Below are 27,682 nucleotides of genomic sequence, written 5' to 3'. Positions count from 1 at the left end.
TGCATAAGTGCAACATTCCAAAAAAAAAGATTACAGCTTTCAGCCCAAATAGTTCTGAGTTTGATTCCCTACTGAAAAGTCAGCAGTTTTTTCAGGGGGAATAAATCCCTTAAGTGACCATGTAGGCAGCTGTGCACCAAGTGAATATTAGAAAAGAAAAGTATTTTTCTTCCTCTGTTATTAGTTAAAATCGTGTATCTTTTTTTCAGGCAAAGTCCTGTATAAGTCACTGGGACTTAAAATAGCAGTGGATTTTAGCTCATGTCCATGGAATTTGATAACTTCAAATTTCATGAGAGTATTTTACTTAAGAATTTTTTTTGGTTGAACCAGATTAGAATACTTATTTAATTTCATCTTGCATGGTACACAAATCTGTTTTGCACTTAATAAATTTACTACAAGGTCTTTTAGTTCACATAAGATAATTGCTTCTCTACATGCTTCAACACAAAAGTACCTAACATTTTTGAAGCATAGGTTAAGAAAAAAATACATGATTACATGATATATTTTACATTTTTTCTTTGCAGTCTTTAACTATTCAGCATCCATAACTCAGTGAATGGCAATTCAAAGTAAGAGAACTACACTGAAAGATGAATTTCCTGATGAAGTTCCAAAAATGAGTCAAATGAGTTCCAAGAGGTATTATTAGTGTGCATACCTAAGTGAAGGAGTTTTTTAAGATTTCAGTGTCTGTCTGTCTGTCCATCCCTCCCCTGCTTCCATTTTTGCAGTGCTTTGTTCCATTCCTCATGCACTGGAAAGAGGGACAGAAATCACCACTTTGCCTCTCATGAGAGCATGGAGAAAAGTGCTTCCTTCCTAACATTCACCCTCTCTGCCCTGAAGAAGCTTACTGGAGGACAGAGGCAAACTATGTTAAAAGAAAATCAACAACAGAAGTAAAAAGCAGAAAAATTGCATTGCCATTATACACACCTCACTTTGAGCACTGTGACAGAGGAGATACTCAGGTGGGGAGGAAAGTGCTATAAAATACTGACAGTGTTTTGATAGAAGCATTTATCAAGATGTACTGAAAAAGAAATTCAGGCAGTTTTAATTTCTGCTTAGGCCGCTACAAAGATCAGACTACCCATTAAAGGTTTTGTGGAAAAGGCACGCCTTGTCTGAAGTTACTTATGAATTAATGTTGTTCAGATAGAATACAGGATTTTAGATGAATGGTTGCAAAATTTGTCAGAGCTTACTCTTCTTCCCCCAGAAAATTACTTTTTAAGCTTCAGACCTACTGGCTCAAGGTTGAGAATCATTTTGAAATACTTTTTCTAAGATCTTAACCTTAGAAGAATTCAGTCAGATTTCCACAACTTGAGCTTTGGATCAGCACAGACTCAATATAATAGTTCTGGGCTTTATGATTACAGGCAAAAACAAAACTAAATATTATAGGTCAGATTAAGTCAGTGAAACGCTCTGGTAACATCTAAATTTATAACTAAAATTGTCAGGGCCTGTTTTTTATCCCTGAGGCCATCTGGTACAGCCTGGCCACATTCCCTCTATTAAATGCTCTGGTGTTTTCAACAGGGTAGCACAACCAAGCTATGCACTGAGAAGAGAGCTGAGCTGACTTTAGCTTGATTGTGAATAGGATTTTTCTGCAGATTTTAATCATGGTAGAGCAGAAATGCCAGAAATTAATCATCAGTATGATTCAAGTCCAGTGCCTAAGTCCAGGCTGTACCACTCCTTAATTTATAAGTCATGATGAGCCTTGTTCTGATTTAAATCAACAGTACTACACATTTGCTCAAAATAACATTTGTAGATGGGATTATTTTTAGTCTTTTAACCAAGTCTTGGGTTTAAATAAAGGCATAAAGATAATTTGGAATTACAGAGACTATCCTGTTTTTACTCATTTCTAATCAGAAGCAGCTATCTTGATTTTGTGATGGTGCCCAATTTTATAACTGTGTTTGTATGCTTCCTTCCCCAGCCTGCTGTTTATGGTGCTGCTGTAGCAAATGGTTCTCTCTTCCTACTACATATTCAATTCTGGTACACCTTTGTCTCCCTAGAAAAAAAATAAAGGAAAACAATACACAAATACATAATGAGGTAGTAAGACTAAAGCTTAATATATCACAAGTATGTAACAAAGAATATTAAAATTTGTTTTACGATCTCTCATTTGACATTCCAGCTGCCTAAAGCAGGTGTCCTCTGCCTCAGCCTGCGATTCCTAAGGGATGACTGTGGAAGGTATCTACCAGCAGATCTATTTGTGAATCCTACTACTTTCCTATTTTGAGATGTTTAGTGAGCTGAAATGTGGTGCAAATACTCAAAACTTTAACAGAGAAAAATATATGCATGATATATGATCCACGTTCTGAAGGCAATGACAAAATAATATGCTGTACTGACGATTAAAAATTTGACAAAGAAACATAAGCAACCGAAAAAAATTGGGATTGCAACATTTTCAAATATGAGGTATATGACTAAGAAATGCAAGGTGCTATGGAAGTCCCACACAGCCTATATAACAGCTGAGTAATTAGCAATCCATTAGCTTTTCCCAGACTCCGGCAACTTCCTCAAAAAACTGGCCTTTATTCCCTGCCTTGAGACTGCTGCAGAATGTAAAAGAAAGGAAAAAGCAAGTGAGCTAATAAGGATCTGCAAGTTCCTCATTAAAAATATGTTTGGAGAATTATTTCTAAAATACAATGCTAAATTTCAGAGGATGAAGTTATAAGAATTTTTTCTCTAATATTCCTTGAGATTGATTTGGACATACAGAAGAAAACTACTGTTTTCTTACAACAAACAGTTTTAATAACAAAAACAGTAGCTCATCAGAAGACTAAAAGAGTTCAGAAATTCCATTAAATAAACAACAAAATAACTTAAAATCAGTATAAGCAACTTAATTTAAGAGATTTGAAGGTGCTAATGAAAATGTGCACTATCCAGCTGCTTTGGAAAAAAAAAACCAATAATGCTCTTTTTGAATAGCAGATATTTTTGGTAGAAATGAAAGATTATTTAATAAACTAGGCTTCATTTATTTTAAGGTTTTATTACAGTATTTGGGGAGATATGTTAGTTTATAATCACATGATTCTTAAAACTTTAAGTCTATATGTCTGACTGTAGTACCAGTTCAGTACTAGCTGGTACAGTTTTCTACTGTAACTACCATGTTAGTATCGAACTTTGTCCACGGAAAAATATTAGAAAAACAAAACTGAATTAGTTCTGCAATTTTTCATCCTGCAGAAACTGTGACATTTCTAATTGTTCATGCTAATAAACTGAATTGAGAACTGATTGTAAGAAAGATATTCTAATGGAATGTTAAAACCTCAGAAAATACCATGAGCTGAAAATAAAAAAGAAAGCTGAGAATTAAAAGAAACATTTTAAATTAATGCATGATCAAGAAAGAAAAGTTTTGAATTTTTTTAGAAATAAAATAAATATAAAATTGAGATTATGTATGTTAAAAATACTCTATTGGCTATAAAGATTTATTTAAAAATAATAAAAATATTTATCACATTTTCTAAATATTGTTTTACCAGGAGTTAGCACTCCTACTATGCCTCATCGCAAGCAACACTGGAACCCTAAACAACACTGGAATTACAAGCATAGTCTGCACTGTTCAAATTACTTTCTCTATGGATGACACTTAGAAACGAGTAATCCTCCTGGCAGGATAAATTCAGCTGCATTAGGCACTTTATTTGTGCCTATGCTTTAGATGGACAGATAAGCATCCATTTGAAGTAAGTGCCTATGGCCTCACTGCAGTCTGCCAAGACAGCTTGAGACCTGAAGGAGAGAACTTAGCTGACTAAACTTAAGCACTGAGTTTATGTAAAAACACTCCTTACTTGAGACCTTTCAAAGGCACCAACCTCTTTTCATTAGGATACAGTAACTTTAGGCTTTTACTTTAGCAGGACATTTGACAAGACTCCTAAAATTTAGAGAGGACTTTGATGAATTCACTCCTTATACATGGCATCTACTTAAGATAGTCTACTTGTTTGATTTTGATTGTTTTATTTTCTTGATGCTGCCTCAAAAGTGCAAGTGAGAAAAACTGAGACTTCTATCACAGAAACCTGCAATATTTGGTATGACGTACAGGGAATATGCCCTAAGACTAGAATGTCTTCTTTTTTTTTATCATTTCTTTTCAATAGCAGGAAGAATTATGTGTGCATTTAAGATTATGATTTCAGAAGGAACGTTAGGCATATGTAAAAAGTAAAACTATATTATTTCCTCAGCAAGGACAAAATCCACTTTGCTTGAATATAAGTCAAGGTTAAAGCTACAGGAAAATTAAACGTAGATGTCCCAGAAAAATCTTTATGTTTTGTTATGTTCATCTTATATTGGAAGCGTGTTCCTCCAAACAAAAGCTGTTCCCAAGCATACAGAGCATTACATCAAAGGATAGGTGTCAAGTCAATCTATGAACGAAGAAATGAATGGGTCATGGAAGCTTTATTAAAAGATAAGAAAACCCTATGGCAAGTTTTCTAAAACCAAGTGTCTATAGTCAGGCTTCTTAACAGAGTCTAAAGCTCTTCACAGTTATCTACCATGATACCTAAATGCACACCTGACATCACCTTGTGCATACACTGGGGCAACTTACTCTCAGTATTCTCAGGGCGAGGTGTGTGCTTAACTATGTTCCTGGATCTCAAATAGGGTATTTAGTGTTTTTCCAGAGCTAAACTCTCAGGCCTTGAAAGAACACAACCATGGAACTACAATTTTTCAAATATATAGAAGAAAGATGAAGTTCAATTCCAACAATAGTTGTCTTCAATAATTACTTCTTTTCTATGGTGAAGACTGTAGAAATTGCCTGTGTGCCCAACACTTTTCAAAACAGACTTAGAGGCCAAATTTTGGACATACAGTTTTCAAATGTTACTCCACATTACAGTCTAATAAGGGGGAGAATGTATCATCATGAGAGCAGAAATCAAAATGACTCTACAAATATTACTGAATGAATATTCACTTAGAATTTTAGATTAATGCTGAAGATAACAAACTGATTCTGTTTTACTTAGTATTTTTTAACTCATAGATTCAAAATATCAGATTGTGAAAACTCTTAACATTACAGATAACACAACTATAGGCTTCTTATAAAATCACAAGTTGCAATATTGTGAATGAAATAACTACTTTCGTTAAGAAAATAATTTATTTTCCATAGTCACAACATATAATCTAGTATCAGTTACTGTACATATATTTTCTTGCAATACTCTGACTGTCTATGAATACTGGATCCACAGATGCCACTTTTGCTGCTATAAAGGAGTGAATACAGTGTAAAACTGCCGTCAGATCCTGAAATTCAAGTTCCTGAAAGAAGTAAGAGAAAAAAAAAAAGGAAGAGAAAAGGTGAATTCAATTCAGGCTTATAAACATTTTACATGAATACAGAGCAGACTAGTTAGAAAACAATAATGGCCTTAACATGAAAATTGAATCTTTACAGGAAACTGTAAAGTTAAAATTGTTAAGAATAAAAACTGTATACCCATACCTTGTTCACTGGCAGTGCCGCTCTGTCAACTGTCAGAGTTTTCACTCTGTGCTAATTTATTGTTTATACTGTACTCACTTTGGAAAATGAAATCAGTCAATGTGCAAGAACATTCAAATATTGCAACACAGAATAACTAAGGCTGGAAAAGATCTTGAAGATCACTGAGTCCAACCATTAACCCAGCACTGCCAAGTCTACCACTAAACCATGCTAAGTGCCACATCTACACTTGACAAACCTCCAGGGATGCTGGCTCAACCACTTCCCTGGGCAGCCTGTTCCAATGCTTGGCAACCCTTTTGGTTAAGAAATTTTTCCTAATATCCAATCTAAACCTCCCCTGGCACAAGCTGAGGCCATTTCCTTTCATCCTGTCTTTTATTTCAGGCAGTTGTAAAAAGTGGTAAGGCCTTCCCTGGGACTCCTTTTCTCCAGGCTAAAAAACCCCAGCTCCTTCAGCCACTCCTCAAATGACATTCCTGCCTGATATACCACCAGATCTGTTGCCCTTCTTAAAGTGAAGGGCCCAGAACTGGACACAGGACTTGAGGTATGACCTCACCACTGCCTAGTACATGGGGACAATCACTGCCCTGGTCCTTCTGGCCACACTATTGCTTGATACAGGCCAGGATGCCATTGGCCACCTTGGCCACCTGGGCACACTCTGGCTCATGTTCAGCTGCTGTCACCAGAATCCCCAGGGCCTTTCATAGCAGGCAGCTTTCCAGCCACTCTGTCCCCAGCCTGTAGCACTGCCTGGAGTTGTTGTGACCCAAGGGCAGGACTCGGCATTTGGCCTTGTTGAACATTATTAAAGAATTTGACAAGTTAAGGCTGTTTGAGGATGATGTGGTATCAAATTAGTGGAGGGTAGGGTGAGGAGATCACATCTTTTGTCAGCCTCTGCAGGAAAGATGAGAGGCCAGAGGGAGGGTGGAAGATAAGGTGAAGTCACACCACACCCAAATGACAGAAACGAACATGGCTGGGTATGAAATTCCTACACCCTAATTCACAAAAAAAGGCAGAATGATTCTTAAACAGTTCTCAGATTGGCTTGACTTTTTACAACATATTTCATCTCCTGTGCACAAGTTAACTTTCTTTTTCCCCTATGATCTCAGACAGTAATAGTCTGACACAATGACAACAAACATAATGTAAAAAGCATGTTCAATTTAAGTGATACTACTATGTGTAAAGTCTGCAGCTGGTTAATATATTGTGGGGACACTTGAGACAGTTTTGGTTTGAGGAGAAGACTGTTTTCAAAAATCTATTGGCTAACCAGCTGTTTATTGAGGCACACTCCACATGCTTTTTCTGTAACAGAACTTTATAGTATGTCCTATACAAAATTGGCCCAAACAGAATATTTGGCATATAGTCACACATATGTAAGGAGAAACTAGGGTAGGCATTTGCTTGCATGTAGATTACAACAGGGAAGGGTGAAAAGTACTGGGGGATAGTTTGAAAGTATGGATTTAGTAAAAGATAGGGATGGCTTTCTGACTTGGGAAAATGTAGATGTTGCATAGTCTGAAGACTGGGACACAATATGTCACTTTGCTATCTTGAATACAGTTTTATAGGTGGAAATTTAGGCTCTTAAGCTTTGGTATGTAATATTAATTCTTCCTAGAAAATAACACCAATGACACTTTAAAACATACATTGCTCTGACAGTATTTTTTTTTAAAGTACCATTTCTCTCTGTGCTCAGTCAGGCAGATGAGTAACTGATCATTTTTATTTGCGCTATACCATCTAACAGCACCCTTATGTTTGCTTTCCTTATCTGAGTTTGCTGCTTTTTTGGTTAATTGAGATTGTCAGTTTTTAAGAAGAATCTGTGCATGTCTAATATTTCTATAACCAAAGCTATTTCAGTTTACTGTATGTACTGTAATAAGTAGATTAAGTACAACAAAGGCACTAAGAGGAAGACACTGAGAGAAGAACACAAAAGATTGCATTAAAGCAGTGGGAAGATAAGACTGCAAACCTTCCTGCTGGTACTGAAAATATAAAAAATGAGCACGCTGCACTGACCTCCTTCACTGTATGTGCACAGCCAAGGAAGAAAAAGATATGTTCTTGTTTCATCCACCCACCTAGGAGAGTTGGATTTATTACATATCATAAAGAGCTTGACAGGCCTGTTGCATTATTACTATGAACACAATTTTATTGATAACTTCTGAGAGCTGTTGAATCACTATTTGAACAAGACATGAGCCTGTATCACATAAAAGCAAATAAAGGAGATGCTGACAGTTCTTATTATTGTGCCCTGTGCATTTCATGACTTCTTTAAGGACACTGGTAAGCCTCAGTGTATATTATTTGGTGGCAAGAGCAGAACTATTACCACTGTAATAGTTGTTCAAGATATGTTTTCCAATCAGACTGGCATTTTTTTGGTTGTTGTGGTGTTTTTTGTTTGGTTTTGTTTTGTTTTTTGGGGCGGGGGGGCGTTGGTTTGGTTTGGGTTTTTTTGGGTTTTTTTCAGGTTAAAAACCTAAATAAAGATGTCCAGGTTTTAGCTCCAGACAACATCAAATTCAAAATGGAAACTAAAATTCTAAATTTGGTTCGGCAAGTATAACAGGGCTTGGTTGCCATATAATGGATGAGAAGAATATGCAGGGCTCTTAAGTTATCTTCTTGTAACAGCCAAGAACAGCTAGTTGAAGCTTCAATATGGCTCACAATACTCTATTGACCGCAGTGGTTTCTTATCTTTCTTCAGTAAATATTTGAGACGAAGTAAGATGAAAGGAAAATGGAAATGCTCAATTAAAATATGCTTGGGAAAAAAGTCTTATCTTCCAGATATATACCTACAGTTTAGCTAAGGGAAATAAAGCATCAATACAAACCTAAAAGTATTCATCTTATTTTCTTTCTTTTTTTAGAGCAACCTTGAAAATTTGGGTAAAGAATATCGACTATTATTAAGATTGCTTGTAATTTCTCGATACTAAAGGCAGGGTAAGTTCAGGGAAGTACTGAAGTGGGAAACTATAAGAAGTTGTAGGGAATACAAAGAACCTGAAGGAGAAACAACAGACAGGAATCTTGGCCTTATTATCTCCTTTCAACAGAAAACTTCTTAAATGAGGAATGTATTGTTCACCTAAAACTGAAGTGCACAGGAAGAAGTACTTGACTTAAAATTTAGAAGCCAAAATAGAAGGAGAAGAAACATCACATCTAGCTAGTAAACAAGACACAAAAGTAGAATTCCCAAATGTGATTATTTTACCCCCAAGAATTCTTAAAATATAAAGTTAGACACAGTCTGGAAAATTCTTTTGCAACCTTAGCTCTCTGTTTTCTGCGAAGGGAACATAAGTCATCTGCATCAAGCTTTCTTTTGTGCATAGTGGCTCATTTACTCAGGAAAAATGAAACTTCTATTATTTGATAACATTTTTGTTTCTCATTATTGGCTGCATTTCACTGTATAGCACCATCTGGCCTCCAAAATCTCTTTCAGTGCAATAAGCAGAAGCAAATACTGGACTGTATTATGGATATTAGTGTTGGGCAGCTTCCAGCCAGCCTGTAACTCTCAAGTCAAAGAAATCATACCATTTAGGTGGTGGCCATACACTTGATTCTATATACCAGTTATCTGAAGTGGAGAGGCTGCACAGCTGTGTCCCAGGCCCATTTAATGTGGAATCCTAGTGGGTACATTGCAGAGGCAGTTGTAAAAGGTGTAATCAGTGAAATGCTGATAAATCCTCAGTTGCTTAGTATCAGTCTTTTCTCTGACCTTTAATGAGCTTTTTCTAGGATCTTCTAACATTTACAACACATATGTACATTTAGGTACATAGATATTCAGAATTCTGTATGAACCAATCACATATCAGCTACCATCTGATACTTTCAAGGTATTTGATTCACAAACATTCACGTGAATTTTGCCAATTACAAGATGTTTTCATTAGATCTACATAAAAGAATAATTTTTAATGTTTTAACAAATTTGTCTCCTGAACAAAATTTGCTGCAAAATCATCATAAGGACTCATCATAAGGATTATCTAATGATTTAATGCAGCGATACCTCATATAGTTTTTGCATTAGTACAATATTCCTGTCTAACCTGAAACAAGTTACGTAAGCTCTCTGCAACAGATGATCACATATAAAATGAAGACAGTAGTCCTCTTCTGTCTCCAAGGACTACTGTGAGAAATGAATTTGAAATGGCCTGCTACTAGACAAATTATTATACATTGTACCTTTTGTAACAGATATTATAATATCTTTTACAGTAGAGCCAAGAGGCAGCTCAGGTTAAGCTTGCTGATGAAATCCTGAGTAATTTACTAATACAGATGTAAAAAGATATATTGCATGTGTTGTAACTTTATGACAAATAAGGAAGGTTTTGGACTTCCTCCTTACAATTTTTTTGAAACATTAGAAGGATAGGCAAAATATATCTTTTGTGTATGGTAACTATAGAAAAATATCACTTTATAAGTGACTTTAACCTGTACAACTTCACCTAAGAATATTTGAAAACTTTCATAGGTCTTCAGATACCTTTCGGTTGTTTTCACTGTTTGTCCACCAAAACCCATCTGAACACACTCTTATCTTCCTTTTCTATGTCATATCACACCAAAGTTCTCCTCCTTCTTTTTAGAACAACATAACTGAAAAATCATCTATTTATTTTTTAATTCAACAGCAAGCTTGGGATCAAAGGGCAGAATCCGTGCAGATTACGGCATTGCAACCAGACTTCCAGGAGACTACAACCCTGAATGAGAAACTGCTGAAGTTCAGTTTGGAATCTTAAATCTAAGTTGCAAAATTTTATTTGATAAATGCTAGAGAAAAAAGAAAAATGAGACACCACTAATATCTCATCTATAGCAGTGACTGGACGGCTCCATATTCCAGATCCTGCAAAGAACCAAGTGCTCTTAGTTCACAGTAGAACCAATAAATTTCAGCAACTGCTTGGCCTTTTGCAAGAATATTCTCATTTTAAGCTAATAAATGTTACACATTTTTTTAGGGAACTGTAACCATTTATGTGTTTAAAAATTTAAGTCCACTTATATAGCAGCTTAAAAATGTACTTAACATTTATATAGTTTTATTTTTACCATATTTCTTTAAAATGCAGTTTTTAGACATTATATCTACTACAGGTTGACAGAATAACGTCACAGAAATGATCTTTCTGAAAGAGTAAAATACCATCATAACACAACTTAATAACAGGCTTGTAGAAATAGTGTAATAAATCTATGGGTATTACATTACTTCTGTTTATTGTGAAGTTTCTGAAGAACGGGCAAAAAAGGATAAACTGCGATGTGCTAACCATATGTATGCCCAGTAGAAAATGGGATTTCCAATGCCTTGACGGCAATTTTATTTCATGTTTAACTAAATTGAAGAAGAAGATGTTGCTTACCTTTGTCTCAATTTGTTTGGTGTCTAGATTTTGAAAAAGCAGCTTTACTCTTGTTTTCCCATCATCTGATGAGCCTTTGAGCTGAGAGAATTTAAATCTCCACAGAACATTCTAAAGAAAAAGAAATTTGATTAAGGACTCTGTTATATGTTTTTACCTAGAACTATAGAATGACAATCAATGTTTGTCTAAAATAAAGCACTAGGGCAGTAATGCAGTGCATGATAACAGGCTCTTTGCAGAGCAATTAAAATTAACATTTTTGTACCCTTTGTGAAAGCAAAAGAGGCAATATTAATATTCACTAATTATTTAGAAATTCTCTAAAATATAAATGTTTCAATTGCCTACATAACATAAAGATGGCATAAAGCTTAATTCCATAAAGACCCATGAGGATATTTGTATCAGTTTCAGTATGAACACAATTCCATGCCATATCTTGATCTTTTATATTTCAGCTGGCTCATTTGCATAATGTAGATAATTGTGACTTACACAGATATTGCAAAGCTGAACTTACTGATGTGTGAAACGTGGTTTGAAATTCTCAAATGAGCTATAGAAATGCAAAAATACTATTATTGAATGTAGTCTCAGAAACCACAAAATGTGTTCTTGTACATGAATTGCATGGCCTGGTTTTTGGTAGCAGGGGGCTGCAGAGGTGGCTCCTGTTAGAAGCTCCTGGAAGCTTCCACCATGTCCAGCAGAGCCAATCCCTGATGACTCTGAAGACAGACATGCTGCTAGCCAAAACTGGGCCAATGAGAGAGGCTGGTAATGCCTCTGGGATGACATATTTATGAAGAAAATTAAAACAAAATTAAAACAAAGTCACACAGTTTTTGTTCTAGTCAGAGAAGAGGAGGTGAGAACATGTGAGGGAAACAACATGGAGACACCAAGGTCAGTGGAGAAGGAGGGGCAGGAGGTGCTCCAGGTGCTGGAGCCGAGGTTCCTCTGCAGGCCGTGGTGCAGACCATGGTGAAGCAACTGTGCCCCTGCAGCCCATGGATCCACGGGGGATGCAGAGATCCACCTGCAGCCCGTGGGGGAGGTGCCCGTGTTGGAGCCGGTGGATTCCCAGAGGAGGCTGTGATCCAGTGGAAGAGCCAGTGGAGAGAGAGGGCCCTTGCTTCCAGGCGGGAGCAGCCTGTCCTTGGAGGACTGCACCCTCTGGAAAGAGAGAGCCACGGCGCAGCAGTTTTGAGAGGACTGTTTGCCCGTGGGAGGGACTCACGTTTCAGCAGGTGTGGTGGGGCTGCTGCTCGTGAGAGTGGACCCATACCGGGGAAGTTCAGGAGAACTGTCTCCCATGGGAGGGACCCCATGGCCTCACAGGGAAAGACTCCTCTCCCAGAGCAGTGGAAGAGAATCTCGGTGATGGACTGACCAAACCCCCATGCCCTGTCTCCCTGCGCTGTCGGTGGGAAGGAGGGAGGGGCTAGGGGGAAAAGGTGTTGTAAGGGCTTATTTTAAAGGGTTATTCTCAATATCCTCTGATTCTGTTAGGAATCAATTAACTTTGTAACTTTAAGTTAAGCCTGTTTTGCCCTTGAAGTGTTTCTCCCAGTCCTTATCTCAACTCATGAAGCCTTCCTCAATTTCCATTTTTTTCTTTCTCTCCTCTGCCCAGCTGTGGCACAGGAGGGTGAGCAAGTGACTCTCGTGGGTGCCTGGTGTTGGGCCTGTGTCAAACCACGACAGTTCTACATTACATAATGGTTTGTAAACTATATAAGGATTTTAAGCTTCCTGGTCTCCCACAGGTTTATGCATGGCATCTTACTAGCGTTGGCAGATTCTAGATTGACAGATATGCTTTAATATTTATGTAGATACTTTGTAAAAACAAAAATTGGGCAATTATTTTTGAAATCAAGATAATTTTCTGTATTTATCTGAATATTTTCTATTGATCACCTGAAAATGTGTAATTAAAAAAACCCACAAGGTAACAACTTGCACCTGGACTTCCTGCTGATGTTTCCTTTAATGCCTATAATCTTAATGAAAATTCTCTGCACATGTTGAAATGTGATTCAGTCCCCAGACACTGCTGAGGAAACACAATTTAAATATTTGGAAGGTTATTTCAAAAGCACACATGGAAAAAAGTTTGCTGTGTTCCATTTTCCAACATGCCTCTCTTCAAAATATTTTTTTTAAGTAGACCTGCGCTACCAGTGGTATTCGGAACCCTACTCATAGTTTAATGTCCTATAAATAAAAAATATCTCCTGGTTCCCTGCAGACATAAATGTCACCAACTTCTTAGAGAGACATAACAGATGAAGAAAAACTGAACTATGCTACAGCACTGTGATGGTGCTTAAGCTTTACATTCACAAACAGATTTTAACTGGCTCCAGAGGGCCTAATTAGACCACCTGAAAAGTGTTCAAAGCTTAAACAAGTTTGGCTCTAAACAGGATAGATGAATGTTTGCTATGTAATATAACTCCTAAGGTGGAGATGAATCAAGAACTTAGGAACAATTTAGTAATAATAAACACTGCCGGAGTCATCATCTCTCTCAACAGTTGACACCGACTGGGAAAGATGAGAAGTAGATAGCACTGGAAGGTGGAAGAAAATGCACTTTGGGATCCCTTTATACTGGAGGAGCGGCTGGAGGCACAGGATGGGGAAGATGAACCAACCAAGCCGACAAGATAAAAAAGAATCTCTACAATGAGATATAAAGTAGATGCAGGCTACAGAAGTATCTCAGTGATGGGCCCAAAAAGATTGAATGAGTTAAGCCCATCAAGAGCCTGGAATAGAACATGCAGGAAAAGAAACTGTTCTAGAAAAGTTCTTTAAAAGACATCTTTCTTGTGCTGGAGAGACAAGTCAGAATATGGGAGAGAAACAACCCTGCAGAAACATGGTCAGTGAAGAATGGGGAGGAGGTGCTGTTCCTGAAGGACTGCACCTGGCGGGAAGGACCCTGGCTGGAGCAGATCATGAAGAGCTGCAGCCCATGGGAAGGATTCGTTGGATTCTGGAGGGCTGTGTCCTGTGGGAGGGACTCCACACTGGAACAGAAGAGTGTGAGCTCTTCTGAGGAGGAAGGAGTGGCGGAGACAATGTGTGGTGAACTGACCACAGCCCCCATTCCCAATGTGCCTGTGCTGCTGGAGAGGAGCAGGTAGAGAAAATTGGGAAGCAGAGACGGGTGGGGGGAAGGTGTTTTAAGATCTGGTTTTTATTTCTCATTAGCATACTCTCATTTGATTGGATTGGCAATAAATTAAACTAATTTGCCCAAGTGGAGTCTGTTTTGCCCATGATGGTCACTGCTGAGTGATGTCCTCCTGCCTTTATCTTGACCTGCGAGCCTTTTGTTGTATTTCCTCTCATTTGCCCAGCTCAGGAGGAAGCCAGGTCAACCCCCCACACTCCAAAGCAAAAGTTCTTGTGCTTTTTATTTCAGAATTTGTAATAAGAAGGCCCTTTAAAAACTGTTTTTCAAGTGTAAAAAAGAATGTTTTTCAATGAGTACATGAGCTGGTTGCCCAAAATTTGAGACTGAGATTTTGAGTCATAGAGCAGATGGGAGACTGGCCTTTATTTTAATAATCCTCTTTGAATACCTGCTGGGGTGCAAGAGCATTCTTTGCATCAACAGAAGACCTTAATTTTTTCATTAAGTCCAAGAAAAAATAGATTTTTCAGTAAAATTGCTATGTCCCTAATGAACTGTTAATTGCTTGACCACTTAAAGAATCTTTTTTGCATTGGTAGAAAATATTCTGAAATAGCTATGCATAGGGGAAAACACAGTGAACTCCAGGTGACAATTATGGGAAGGAAGATGAACTGCAGAAGTCACCCATTATTGCCTCACTCTGGCTTGAGGATGCAGAGAACATCTCCATCTCTCACATAGATGAAGAATTAATGTACGTGAGCTCTCCAGAATTTTTACCGTTTAGCAATGGAATAAGTCTATCTGCTGGTATTCTGTGTTTCTCCTCAGGTAAGCAACAAAGATTCATCTAAATCCTCCTCGTCATCAATTCTGAATGTAGGCACTGTGACACAAAGTCCTATTAATAGAGTAAGTTTATAATTTTAAAGGTAGGAGTACATGCAGTCTTCACACTTAAAAGAAACCCTTTCTATAGGCTAGAGAGATTACTTCCTACAGTTAATTTGTGGTTACATGCAAATTATGCAAGAAGCAGGATTCCAGAATGTAGTATCACCTCAGTCAGAGAAGGGTATACAAAAGTATTTCCTGAAATTTTATATTGCTTTGTGGGATAGCACAATTTAATTTAATTAGTCTAAATTTTCATGCAATCTTGGTCATTATTTCTCTGCACAAAAATTTCAATAGATTTGAAATTTTGGGGCATTTTGGCCCCAAACCCACAAAATGCCAACATGCAAAAGCTAGATCCTGCATCAGTATTTCCAAATGCATTGTGTTTCCTCTTCACTTAGAATGACTGACTGAATTTTTAAAATATATTTGAGAAGACAGACCTTCTACTGCACAGTTCTATTAATGCAGGAACATTTTTTGTATATATGTTTGCTTCTACTGTCAAACAAATATTAAAATTCACTTAGAATAATATGCATTATAAAACCACTAAATTATATAGAAAATAATAGCATTATAGACAGGGCTTGGAAGTTGGCATGTATCATTAACCATTCCCTGTAGGCACTTTCTATATAGCCACTGTTTTGCAAGACATGTCTATGTAATCTTATAGATTCTGACTTTGAAAAACATTTGCCCTTATTCTGTTTATTTCAGACATGACCTAAATTTCTTATGATGGAAGAATAATTAATCCTATTTTATATCTGTAGCTTCAAAACAAATAGAATCAGGTGACATTTCATTTTTTTTCATGACTTGTAATCTTTTACAAATCTTGAAGTTTTTTCATTATAACAAACCAAGTTCTCTGCTAAATATAACTTTCCTTTGCTTTTATTACTTGAAAAGGAAGTTACTTTTTTTGTATCTTTCTCCAAAATGTATCTTTACATGCTATACAACTGTAATTGCCCCTTTCAAGTCCCAAATTGACTACATTTCAGTAGGGCTAAATAAATAAATATTACAGTACATTGGAAGAATAAACACTGGGCATAAACATGAAAAAAATGCAATAAATGATAACTTCAATAACTGTAAAACAATACAGAGTTATGTTTTCCTCTTCTTTTACTCTTACCTTTGTTTTACTGTCAAAACAGGTAAATCCTAGAGCAAAGTCGACTGTGAAACACAGGGTATCCCCTTGCCAACTGCACATATATGTTTTAGACTGAAAAAAAAAGGTATGATTTTTGAGAGGACAACCATCACTGTAAATAATCTTATTAAAATAATATTTTATGCAGGTGGTTTTGGGTGGGAAGACATTCAACTGACAGCACTGGTACTGCTTTATATTACTATGTTTGAAAATGATCAAAAACTTCTGACTGTAAATCCTTATCACATCTGTCAACTAGACATTAACTGGAGCTCTTTTATATTTCAAGTCACTCTTCTACAAAATAAATATGTTCATGAAAACCAACCCTTGCAAAATGCAACCCAGAACAAACAAAACCAAACCTGACTACTCTATACTTTTTAAGCCTGCTTAGACCTGAGCTATAAATGACTTCTGATATCACTTCCAGCAAATGTGCAGCCAACAGTGCCTAAATGTTCAGTCATTGCAATCTAATTATGAAAAAGCATTCTGTCTGCTTGACCTCTCCATCTGATTTAAACTGTGTAGAGAATCCTTCTGTTTTACAACATTTTTTCATTTGGGTCTGGTGACATGCCAGCACAGCACTATGTTAATGTTAGTTAATGTAATTTAATAGTAAGATCTAATAGCTATCACGTCTTAGCACTGATACTTGCTAGACACTGCAATCTATATACCAATTCCATGATAACCTTTCATATTAGAAAGGAAAAACGTCTGTTTTATTAACAAAATGCAGCAGTTCTGTTTAAACTTCTGAATAAGATTTACAGTAAAAAGTCAATTAACTCTTTCCAGGCATTTTTAAGACTCACTAACTCAGGTATATGACAGGTTCTGAAAAGACATGAACAAGATTTGCTGTAATATGAAACAGCCCCATGGCATTCACCATGGATAAACAGTTAATAGCAAAAAGCCCATTGCCTTCAGCATGAGTAGAGATCAGATCCTGTTTCCAGGCTTTCCTTGCCACACCTTACCAGCCATTTATAAGATTATACCTTTGTGCCTTAAGAAATTTTGATTTTTTTTTGTTTTTTCCAAGGAAGCATTGCTTCACTCTCATTGATACATCATAAACCTCAATGTTGCCTCATGCTTAGACATTTGTTTACACAAAAGGTTTATATCTGGATAGTTTCCTTTAATTAAAAATACAACTTTTAAACACAAGAATGCTGTAGAGGAGAGACTGAAAGCATTAATAAACTTGCTTAAGATTAAAACTGCTATTTTAATTGTTTTTTAAAGATTTTTTGTATAATCTAAAACTTCAGCATGATTGTAAAGGTTTCCTTACTCCAGTATTAATAAAAATAGTTAGTTATACTAAAACAAGCATTTCTGAATTACAGTTACGACATTTTAAAAGGATTTTGAAAGGGCTAGGAGTGATATCAATTCATAAGTGCAAATTAGTATTATAATCTTCTCCACAATAATGGAGATGTATAATATTTCTGAATAAATTAATTTGCTCATTGGTGTTCAAAGATCATATTATTTGTCATTTAAAAAGATTGCAGTGATTGATTTTCAATTAGAATGACATTTAGATATCCTTATATTTCATTCAGTAATTAAAAGGTGGCATTAAGCCCCAGTCATAACTTATTCTCCATTATTTTCCAATTAAAAAGGTTATACTAGTTGAGCTCTGACTCAGCAAAGCAATTTTTAAAATTGATAAAAATTAGATTCCCCTAATGGGTAAGCATATAATTGCTCAGCCACAAATGGTGAATACTAAAATGAACTATTCACAAATAATTAGCTTGGAGTACTTTACAAATATTCAATATTAGGAAATAATGGAACCAGTTTGGAAATTATTCATAAATACTAGAGACAAACATAATATGCTTCATTTTCAGTTACTTCAAATAGATACGTGGTTTGTACTTACAAAACACGCTCACAGAGTTTTCTTTACAACAGAATTAGTTTGTATTTTTTGTATAAATTTAAAAGCCTGCTCATGGCATCTCCTCAGTTACTTTGAACAGGTTCTCAGAAAGCTCTGTGGTAAAGGACCCCCATCTCTACTCATTAACACTAGGACAGGGCATTATTCCTTTCCATTTTTGCCTTTGGAATAAACTTCCCATACACTTGCAGTTGCGATCACCCTTGGCAATCTACAATAATTGTTTACATGGAAACTTAACGTCAGAGGTCTAGGTTCAGCTGTCTTTAAGTGTATTTTGGAAAAAAAAAAAGCCAAAAACCCCCAAAAAATGAAAAAACCCCACTCCATATTAGCCAGCTTGCTAAGTCACAGTTTAAACAACAGAGAGAAGAATAGGCCTCACACTGCAGTAACTAAGAAAATTGTAGTATATGACCTAGATCAATCATCTAATGTTTTCTGAGCAATGTAATGATCCATAGAATCTTATATTTGTAATAAAAGACAATTACAGAACTTCTACCTGTGGAATTGTTCAGGTATCAGTATCTCCAAGCATATACTTTTAACTCATGAAAAGATCATTACGTTGATAATATCTCTGTTCAAATAGCAAAAGAACAGTATTTCTGACTCCTTTATGACAGAATACCTCAGACAGTCCTCCTGACACTGGTCAGAAGCATTACACTTGTCTGTCTCTGGCACTGACATCTGTCCTCCAAGACCCTGAGAGGGCTTAATAGTTACAATGACTACACATACACTCTCACTCTCTTTCCCATAGACAGAGATTTCCCAGAAGTAATTCAGCTTTGAACTGTATTTGGTGGTCAAGAAACAACTGGGCATAGCACTTAGTGCCATGGTCTAGTTAACAGGGTGCTGATCAGTCTGGTTGGACTCGATGATCTCACAGGACTTTTTCATCAGTTTTACAAAAGGGCAAGGACAAGGGGCAGTTTGCTTCAGTACTCTAAAACAAAGATTAATGTAGGATTCTCTCTAACAAATATGATCAATGAGAGGCCAATTAATTCCAAACCCAACTATTATGATTATGAGTTACCATGACTCTTTCTCTCAGGGGAGGGAATGTGTTTGTAAACAGCTCAGCTAAGACAACAAGAAGGCCTTTGAACTTGGTTAATAGGTGTTAGGTATCCAAGACAAGAGGTGAGTAAATGCTAAAACTGGAAAATGAATGCATAGGAAAAGACAACAACTGGGACTTACTTATTTCCACTCAGAGAGGACGGCACAAATATACCTCAGATATCTGTAAGAGACAAAGCCTGAGGGACAAACAGAAAGAGGGACCACTTCATGTGTAGTCACTGGCCTGTGATGAGGCTGAAGTACAAAGACTGGGTGAGTAGCAAGCACCACCGCAGCCCAGACATAGATGTCTGGGGAAGGAAAGGCAAGGATAAGGATGAACCCTCCTCTCCTTCAGGTTCCTTCTCTGTGTAGGGGTCCTTGTCCACATTAAGCTATAGTACAATGGCAGAAGGAAGCATGCAGACCCTCCAGATCAGAGGGAGACCTTCTGATTTCTCCACACATGTGCGTCTTCCATGTAGGCTAAAGCTACAATTGGTTTCTACAACTGGTAAGTACAATTGGCTTCTTCTGGGACTGGGCAGTCCAAATGCTTCTAAATAAATCATGATAAGCACTGGACTTTTTGCAACAGACTTTTGTTGTTACTGGAATATGAGTTTATTGCAATGCTTTAGCTGGAAGGCTTAAATTTGCCCAAGTTCTGCCACAGGCATCCAATGTAGTACCTCTGGATTCTTTTTTGAAGACATAGAGTCCTTAATGTTACTCTGATGTGGGATTGTATTCTGTCCAAGAAATAGGGGTCCAATTTGCTTTTGTTTTGCAGTAAAATTCTTTAAAATCAAGATTAATAACAATAACTGTCAGTTGAAATAGCACATTCTGAGATCATCAACAAAGATTCTTAGTAAAGTACCATTTAACATATTTCTTTAAGAATCAGGGCACCAACCTTTTCAGTCAGTACTCCTTTTCCTAAGTTTTCATGGCAAATAAGTTTTCTAAGGACCAAGTGAGACTCACTGATGTTGCTCATCTAAGTGCAACACAGAAAAATGACATTGTGTACATTCATTTTAAATGATATTACTTTTACAACTCTCATGCTGTTGCTCCTAATGTCTCATAAGATTTACAGTTTCAAAAATTCAGCTGATGATTGACTACTTTGCAGTTAATTATTGTCTTGCATGAAGGAAACTCCTCATTTTGCTTTAACTACAGCACCAATATGCAATATATTCATTACTATTGGACTCAGATATGTTCTACTGAGCAGGAATTGTAGTGTTTTAAATCAGCCAAAATACAGAAATAATACCTATTTTCTAGTCTAAGTGAATACAAATTGGGCATGCAAATGATTTTGCTTGTTTATTTTCCAAGAAGCAATTGGGAAGTTGGTAATACATTTACGCTTTCCTGCTTGAACTACATATTCTCCCTGCTATGCTGTTAACTACTTTATAGATGTAGATATACATTTACTCTAAGATGGGCTGTAAAGCTTTATTACATATAAATGGGAACACAGACATTATGTCTCACTATACTCATGATATAGAATTTAACACACACTTTCTAAAGATAAATTATAACCAGACATCACAGCATTTAGGCAATAGCCATATCCATACAGTACACATATTGCATATTGTATTCACTTACTCCCTTTAAGCTAAAGTATGTGCTATGCCTCTGTCTGGAAATAATATGCCATCAATGTAAAAAATGCTAAAATATTTTCAAAAATTTGCCTTTTCTTAGAAAAAGTATTTACATTAACATCAAATTATGCTATGAATCCAAAGAATGTATTTTTGGAGTAGAAAACTCTAGCATTGCCAATTTGAACTGATAAAATTTTAGCATCCTCCAAATATTGCTTCTACTTGTTTCTTTTTATTTCTGAGACCAAATCCCTCCCCATGTTACATTTAATTTTTTTTTGTTTTGTTTTTCTGTCAGTGTCAGCAAAAACTGGGAGAAATTTTATAGTATTTGTCAGAGGAACTTAAATGCCTGAAAGAGAGAAGGACCTAAATGATGTGTTATTTTATTCTGCATTAGAAATAAAATAATGCACACCAGCATTCAAGATACAGTGACAGGGAGGGATAAAATCATACCAACAGCAGATAGTTTGGAACACAAATTCTTGCATTAAGACTTTATACAGCAGCTTTTTACAAGCTTCTGACAGGAGTAAGGTATCTTAATGCATCCAATGTATTTACAAAAATATAGAGTTTGGTAAAAGCCTTAATATGGGACCAGATCTGTCAAAAAAAAGTCTTTATGAAAAGTCCACTTTTAGCATTAAAAAAATGCAAGCAGGATGTGAAAATGAAGAGTAACCAGAGTTATTACAGTTGTATTGAGAAATAGATATCAGCCCACATATAGAGAGAGTACTAGGAGGCAAAATTAAACCCCTTAGTTCTGAACACAGCAAAACTTCCAAGAGTATTTTTGCACAGAATTACTTGTGCTAAACAGAAATGCTTTTTTAACTCTTTGAAACTGCAAAATCATTGAATTAAAAATGCAGATGCTTTGGCTTTCTCATATTTAAAAAACACTGTTATTTTACAGTAAAATATTTTATACATAATCTTTTTTTAAGAGCAAAACTTTCAGAACATGTTTATAAAGTAAACCGAAAGCATTGTCACTCTGAATTCAGATTATATATGAGAAAATGAAACAACAATAAAACCCATCATTCATCTAAAGCATAAGAGTTTTAAGAAATTTCATCTAGAACAGACTCCCAAAGCTCAGGTGTACTCCTCTTCCAGACATCAGTAAAAAAGGATCAGTGAAATAATTTCAGTGAGAGTGATCAAATGAATACCATCTTTACTTAAAAAACTGTGGCAGATCCACTCATTTTCCCATACCTTTAAGGAATTCGTCATGTCAAAATTAAAAGGTTACAGAACTTTGATAATTATGGATAGATACAAATAAAACTACTTCATTGAAAAAAACAGATCTGTTTAAAAATGTTGTATATTCCTTCAAAGTCTGCTGTTGCTGCAGCCAAAGGAATTACATCTTAATATCCTAAAATGACTCTTTTTTCACATGCTTTGCTGGCATTAGTATAAAAGTGCATTCTCATATAAAAGATGGTACTGTAATCTGGTGATTTCAAGAAGACATCATAGTTGGTTTTTTTAAACATTTGTGCACATTTGTGGTTCAGTATATCTGTATGCAAGAGACACTCTGGCACTAAAGTAAGATTTTTCAAAGGACTCAAATGATGGCTCATTATATTTTCACTGAATTTCAAAAAAAGCTTCTATTTATTTCAGTAGAAGTGGGACTAGCTCGGGGCTTTACAAAATAATTCCTAAGTTTAATACATCCATGTTTTAAAAGCTGGTCTTCTCAGGATACTGCTAGACTTGAAACTTTTGCCTTTAGGTCATCTACTGAAATAACTATCTGATCTATTAATAATTGTTAATTTGTAATGCTCATGACATTATAACAGCTAACTGCACAAATGCTTTGCTTAGTAGAGCTCTCATTGGACAGACTGTCTTTTCAGAAACCCTCAGCATCACTGATATTAGGCATTAAACCAACATGCAGATATTAGGGTTACATGTATATATGGGATCAAGTGAATTTTACTCTACAGCGAGTTGTGTTCCTATAGGAAGATGGAGGTGAACTTGTAGGTTCAGCTATTCCTTGGCAAAACAGATAGTGCAGAGCTGGATGCCTACTTTTGGCCATGGCATTCTCTCTGTAATATGAACCTCTAGCTAAAGCAAATCTGACAGAAGAGAAGACTTGCTACCCCCTCTGCTGAACAGGCAGACAATGGCTTAAATTGTTTGTAGGAAAAGGCAGTGAGAAAAATGGACGCAGTAGGACAAAATCTAAGGGCAGCAGCTTAGAAATTATTATCTTCTAGCAGGGAAAATTCAAATCGTGTTCTTTAGGCTTGGCTTATGTCAGGAAGAGATTGTGCTTCCTCATCTCTGTGTCTGAGCAATGGCTACATCATTTTGCAGCAACTAATTTTTCCACAAAGAAAAGCAAGAATCAACAGTGACTTAAATGTTAAGAGTTTCCTACATGTAGATTGTCCCAAGCATATTTTCACATAACTGAGGCAGATTCCCAGTGGCAATCACAGTAATCAAGCTGTTTACTAAAACCGCTTGTTTTAGTAGAACCAGTAGAACTCTACTGTCTTACTTCAGCAAAGACAACAACTTAATTTTGATACAGTTTATTATTACATAATAATACATATTTTTCATCTCTGGTGATCTATAAATTCTAGAATGTCACAGTTGAAAAGGGAATTTAATCAGAAATATCAAGAGACATTCCTGAGTACAAAATTAAGTTCTGAATAAATGATGCTTTGACTGGGACTTAGTTTCTCTGCCTGATTCTTATAAATCGTGGGTGGAGAATAATAAGGAACACCAAAATTAAAAACAAAATCCAGCATCAAATTTCTAAGGTAATATTACTCTATAAATTTGAAATTCCATGACAGTAAATTATTGACAGTAAATTCTTGACAGATTTAAAAGAATCACTGAATGGTTTGGGTTGAAAGGGTTCCAGAGCGGGCCTATTGCAGGGACACCTTCCACTAGACCGGGGTGCTCAGAGCCCCGTCCAACCTGGTCTTGAACTCCTTCAGGGATGAGGCATCCACAGCTTCTCTGGGCAACCTGTTCAGTGCCTCAACACCTTCCATGTATAGAATTTATTCCTAACATGTAATCTAAACCCACACTCTTTCAATTTAAAGCCATTCCCACTTGTTCTATCACTATGTGCTCTTGAAAAAGTCCCTCACCGGCTCTCTTGTGGTTTCTTCCTGATTCAAGTCTATGAGACCCTCTGGAAAATAGTAACAAAACTAGATTCCCGTGACATAATTTTTATCTAGATATTTGGATTTAAAAATAAATATATGTAATATATATAATATATTTAGATGTACTCTTTCAATATAAATAAATGCAATTTTAAGAATATCTTCTATTTTTAGAAATAATGGTCAGCATTTTATATTAATCAGGTTTAAAATAAAGGATACAGAAACAAGTTGGAGTTCAATAGCCTTGCAAATTGGTACATTCTCTCACTGTTTTAAAAATTCTAATAAATGCATCACTTGATTTTCATCTTTTATGTGAATTGTTGAATTATTATTAATTATTAAAAATGTATTTACTATTAATTTGTATGGTTCTCAGAACCTTTCTTTGTGTTAGAGAATGGTGGGTTTTTTGCATCAGTGTGAAAATGAATTAGAATCTAACACCATTTCTAAAGGTGACCAGTTAAATTAGAATTGTAATAAGCTTTCTGTTCATAATGAAAACAATCTAAAACTTAATTGTGTAATTAAACTGAATGTTTCTTGTAACAAACTGGTGAGTATCTTTTTAATGATGCTATAAATCTAACCTAATCTAAATGCTATTTAATATCTCACCTGAATGTAAGGAGAATATTTCCTTTGCTTAAATGTTTGTCTCAGAAATTAGTTCTGAAATTAGCATATGGTGGCATTTCCACTCTTAAAAGGACTCCTACACATAACTCTGTTTCATATATGCTTTGCAATCATCACAGAATTAAAAAAAGAGATAGCACTGCTAACTCTATTTAATATTTTTGCAATTTCAATATATTATTTGCAGCTCACAAGGCTTACACTGTGATCAACCAATCACGTTTTACTCAATCTCTCAGTTCACCATGAAGAATTAATAGAATCATAAACCAGAAAAGACAATTACTTCCTATTCTGATTGCCTAATTTCTGCTAGGTTTTATTTAAGAGGACCTCTTTTGGCTCAGTCTCCAAGGGTGATTCAGACTACTATTTCTACACCACCATTTAATTCCCAAAGATGGGAATTAAACACTGTGTTTGTTTTGATGGCAGACTTACTGAGACAGCCAAAGTTCTGAGCATCTCGGGAATCAGGTAGTTGAAAGAGTTAGGTAAGCTGTGATAGATAAGTGGAAAGATAATTAATCTCTGACCAAGTTCCAGTGGGGGCACAGTCTCTAAGATCCATTCTGATTCTATCTCGCTTGAGTTGTAGTAAGATCAATTAAAAATGCCACTAAAGAATGACTAGAAAACACGTTTTGTGTAATGTTGCAGGAAGAAGACACAGGAAATGAACTTCTTGTAGGCTGTCCAGATATGAGTATCACAAACCCTTCAGTCTTCTCTAAAACCAAAATCTTCAACTGAACTTGTACCTTTCACGCTAAAAAATAGTTTGAGATGGGGCTAATTCTACACTTCCATGCAGGTTGGCCCCCAAGGAAATGAAAGGAATACATATCCCTGACCTGAACACATCCCTTTACATTCTTAGTGGCTTGTTGAGCGCTCAACTTTAAGCAAATATAAAGGCATGTTGCTAAAATATGCATTGAAGTTCAGTTTTTAAAAATAATATATTTAGAAGTCATTTGAACTTTTATGTAAGGGATTTTCTTCGTCTGGCTTGTAATTTTGAAATCATGAGGAATTTATAGTTATCTCTGGTGGACAAAGAATAAATGCCCAAGCACATAAATTAATTTTGGCTCTTTCTGGAGGTGCTCAAGATACGGGAGCTATTTATTCATTTAATTTGGTGAAAACATGAAGTCTTAAAATGCCAGTGCAATTTTGTGTAGCTTTTTCTTTTTGATCTTTCATCATTATGTGATTTTACACACCAAAGCAGCAAGTAGGTGATTTAATAATAAACATTGCTTCTCATGTTATAAACCACTTATTGCTTGTGACTGGTTAGTAAGTAGCACATATGCATACAGTCACTATTACACTGATATTTTATACAATAAAGTCAACTGAATACTTTTAAAAGGAAATTATGAGAAAAAATACTGGTTTCCTTGAAAGGTTATTGAGGTAAGTTAGAAAGAACTTATTCACTTCTGTATGTGTCAAATTAGTTGTAGTGAACCCTTTTGGAAGATTTTTAATAGAGGTGTGCATCTAAAATTAAGTAACAGTCCAGAAAAAACAGCAAGCAGTTGTAATGAGGAGGTTGCATAGATTATTTCCTGAGCTGTGAAAGAAGATGAGAGGGAAAGCATTACATGGACAAGTTTTATAAAGAAAACTTTAAAGCCATAAATCTTTACTAGAAAAACAAGAGGTGAAAATCAAAACCTGCCAACAGTATTCTGAAAGGATTTGTACAATAAACAATATATGTTTCATGGAAAGCAACTTCATCCTTCTCAGATGAAAATTTTATTAATAGGCTAGAAATTAATTCAAACTGATGAACGAGCAAAATCTATGACAAGATATTACATGGAAATTAAAAAGATGGATAGAAGATAGCAAAAAGTAGCCAGGACCAGACACTTAATGAAAAATAGTCCAATAAGCAAAAAGGGAAAGACATGTAAAGCTGAGGAAAGGTTATTGAGTTAACCACTTCTTCAAAACAGTTATGTGATTTTTTGGTTGGTTGGTTAGTTTTAATCATCAATAACACGATTGCAGATTCCTTATGCATTTCATACAGATCAGCCTGAAGAACACACAGTGTATAGGGGGGAAATGTTAAAGTGGAAAACAGGAAGATGATGAACTAAGCATCATGTAAGGTGTGTCACTCTCATGTCTGTCATCTTTTTTAAGCATGGAAGACTCAAGTTCACAGATGAAAACAGCGACTGGCTGGAGTAACTAATATGTAAAAGCAAATAGTTGTTGCTTATAAAACAAAACAAAATTATTAATTGCACTTATCTATTACTTAAATTTTTAGGAATTTTAATCACGGTGTTTTAGCAGCACAATATTTGCAGAAAGAAAATTAAAAGTTTAATGTGGGAATCCTATAGAAATGAAGCTCCAGGTCTGCATGCACAATTACTCTCAATAATTATTTTTGCTTTATCCACGAACAGACATAAGCTGTCTGAGAGCAATTCTGAGTCACAATGATTCTGAGTCACATATTCAGCATCAAGAATCTTACTATAGAATTATTTGGTGTTAAGTTCTAGGAAAATAAAGACATGTTAAAAATGCATACAAAATATAAAGCATCCACAGAATATGGAATTTATGTTAACTGATTTAAGAAGAGGGAAAACAGAGGATAATTGCATCATAAATTTATGTTCATTATAAAATGGTTTTGGATTTCCAATAGTGTTAAGTGAAATAATTTGCAACATTCATAAATCTTAATTTGTTTACTTTGGTTTTTTGCTTTGTTTACTTTTACTTTATTTGTAGTGTATATTTGTCACATGAGGACCCTGTATCATTCCAGGAACATGAATTGTACTGCTAACATTTCTCTATACATTCATATCCCTGACTTGAACAAATATATATAATAATTTTATTTCAAGGGTTTATTTCTCTGTTGATGTCAGTCACTGAATCACA

The 27,682-nt window shown here is 35.7% G+C and overlaps 1 protein-coding gene across 1 annotated transcript in view; it reads right to left on the bottom strand.

The window, feature by feature from the left end:
- Nucleotides 1-3,501: 3,501 nt before the first annotated feature.
- The window catches only part of SNTG2 (syntrophin gamma 2), a 190,396-nt gene continuing 166,215 nt past the window's right edge, over nt 3,502-27,682 (bottom strand). The window contains exons 17-19 of the mRNA XM_039568610.1: nt 16,236-16,328; nt 11,029-11,139; nt 3,502-5,382 (exon numbers count right to left, since the gene is read on the bottom strand). Of these exons, the coding sequence (XP_039424544.1) occupies nt 5,251-5,382; nt 11,029-11,139; nt 16,236-16,328 (336 nt within the window). The 3' untranslated portion in view covers nt 3,502-5,250. The remainder of the gene's footprint in view (nt 5,383-11,028; nt 11,140-16,235; nt 16,329-27,682) is intronic.

The sequence above is a fragment of the Corvus cornix genome, chromosome 3, assembly GCF_000738735.6.
Source record: "Corvus cornix cornix isolate S_Up_H32 chromosome 3, ASM73873v5, whole genome shotgun sequence".
Lineage (NCBI taxonomy): Eukaryota > Metazoa > Chordata > Aves > Passeriformes > Corvidae > Corvus > Corvus cornix.
Note: the sequence above shows the minus strand (reverse complement) of the source record. Positions and strands in the feature narration are given on the sequence as shown.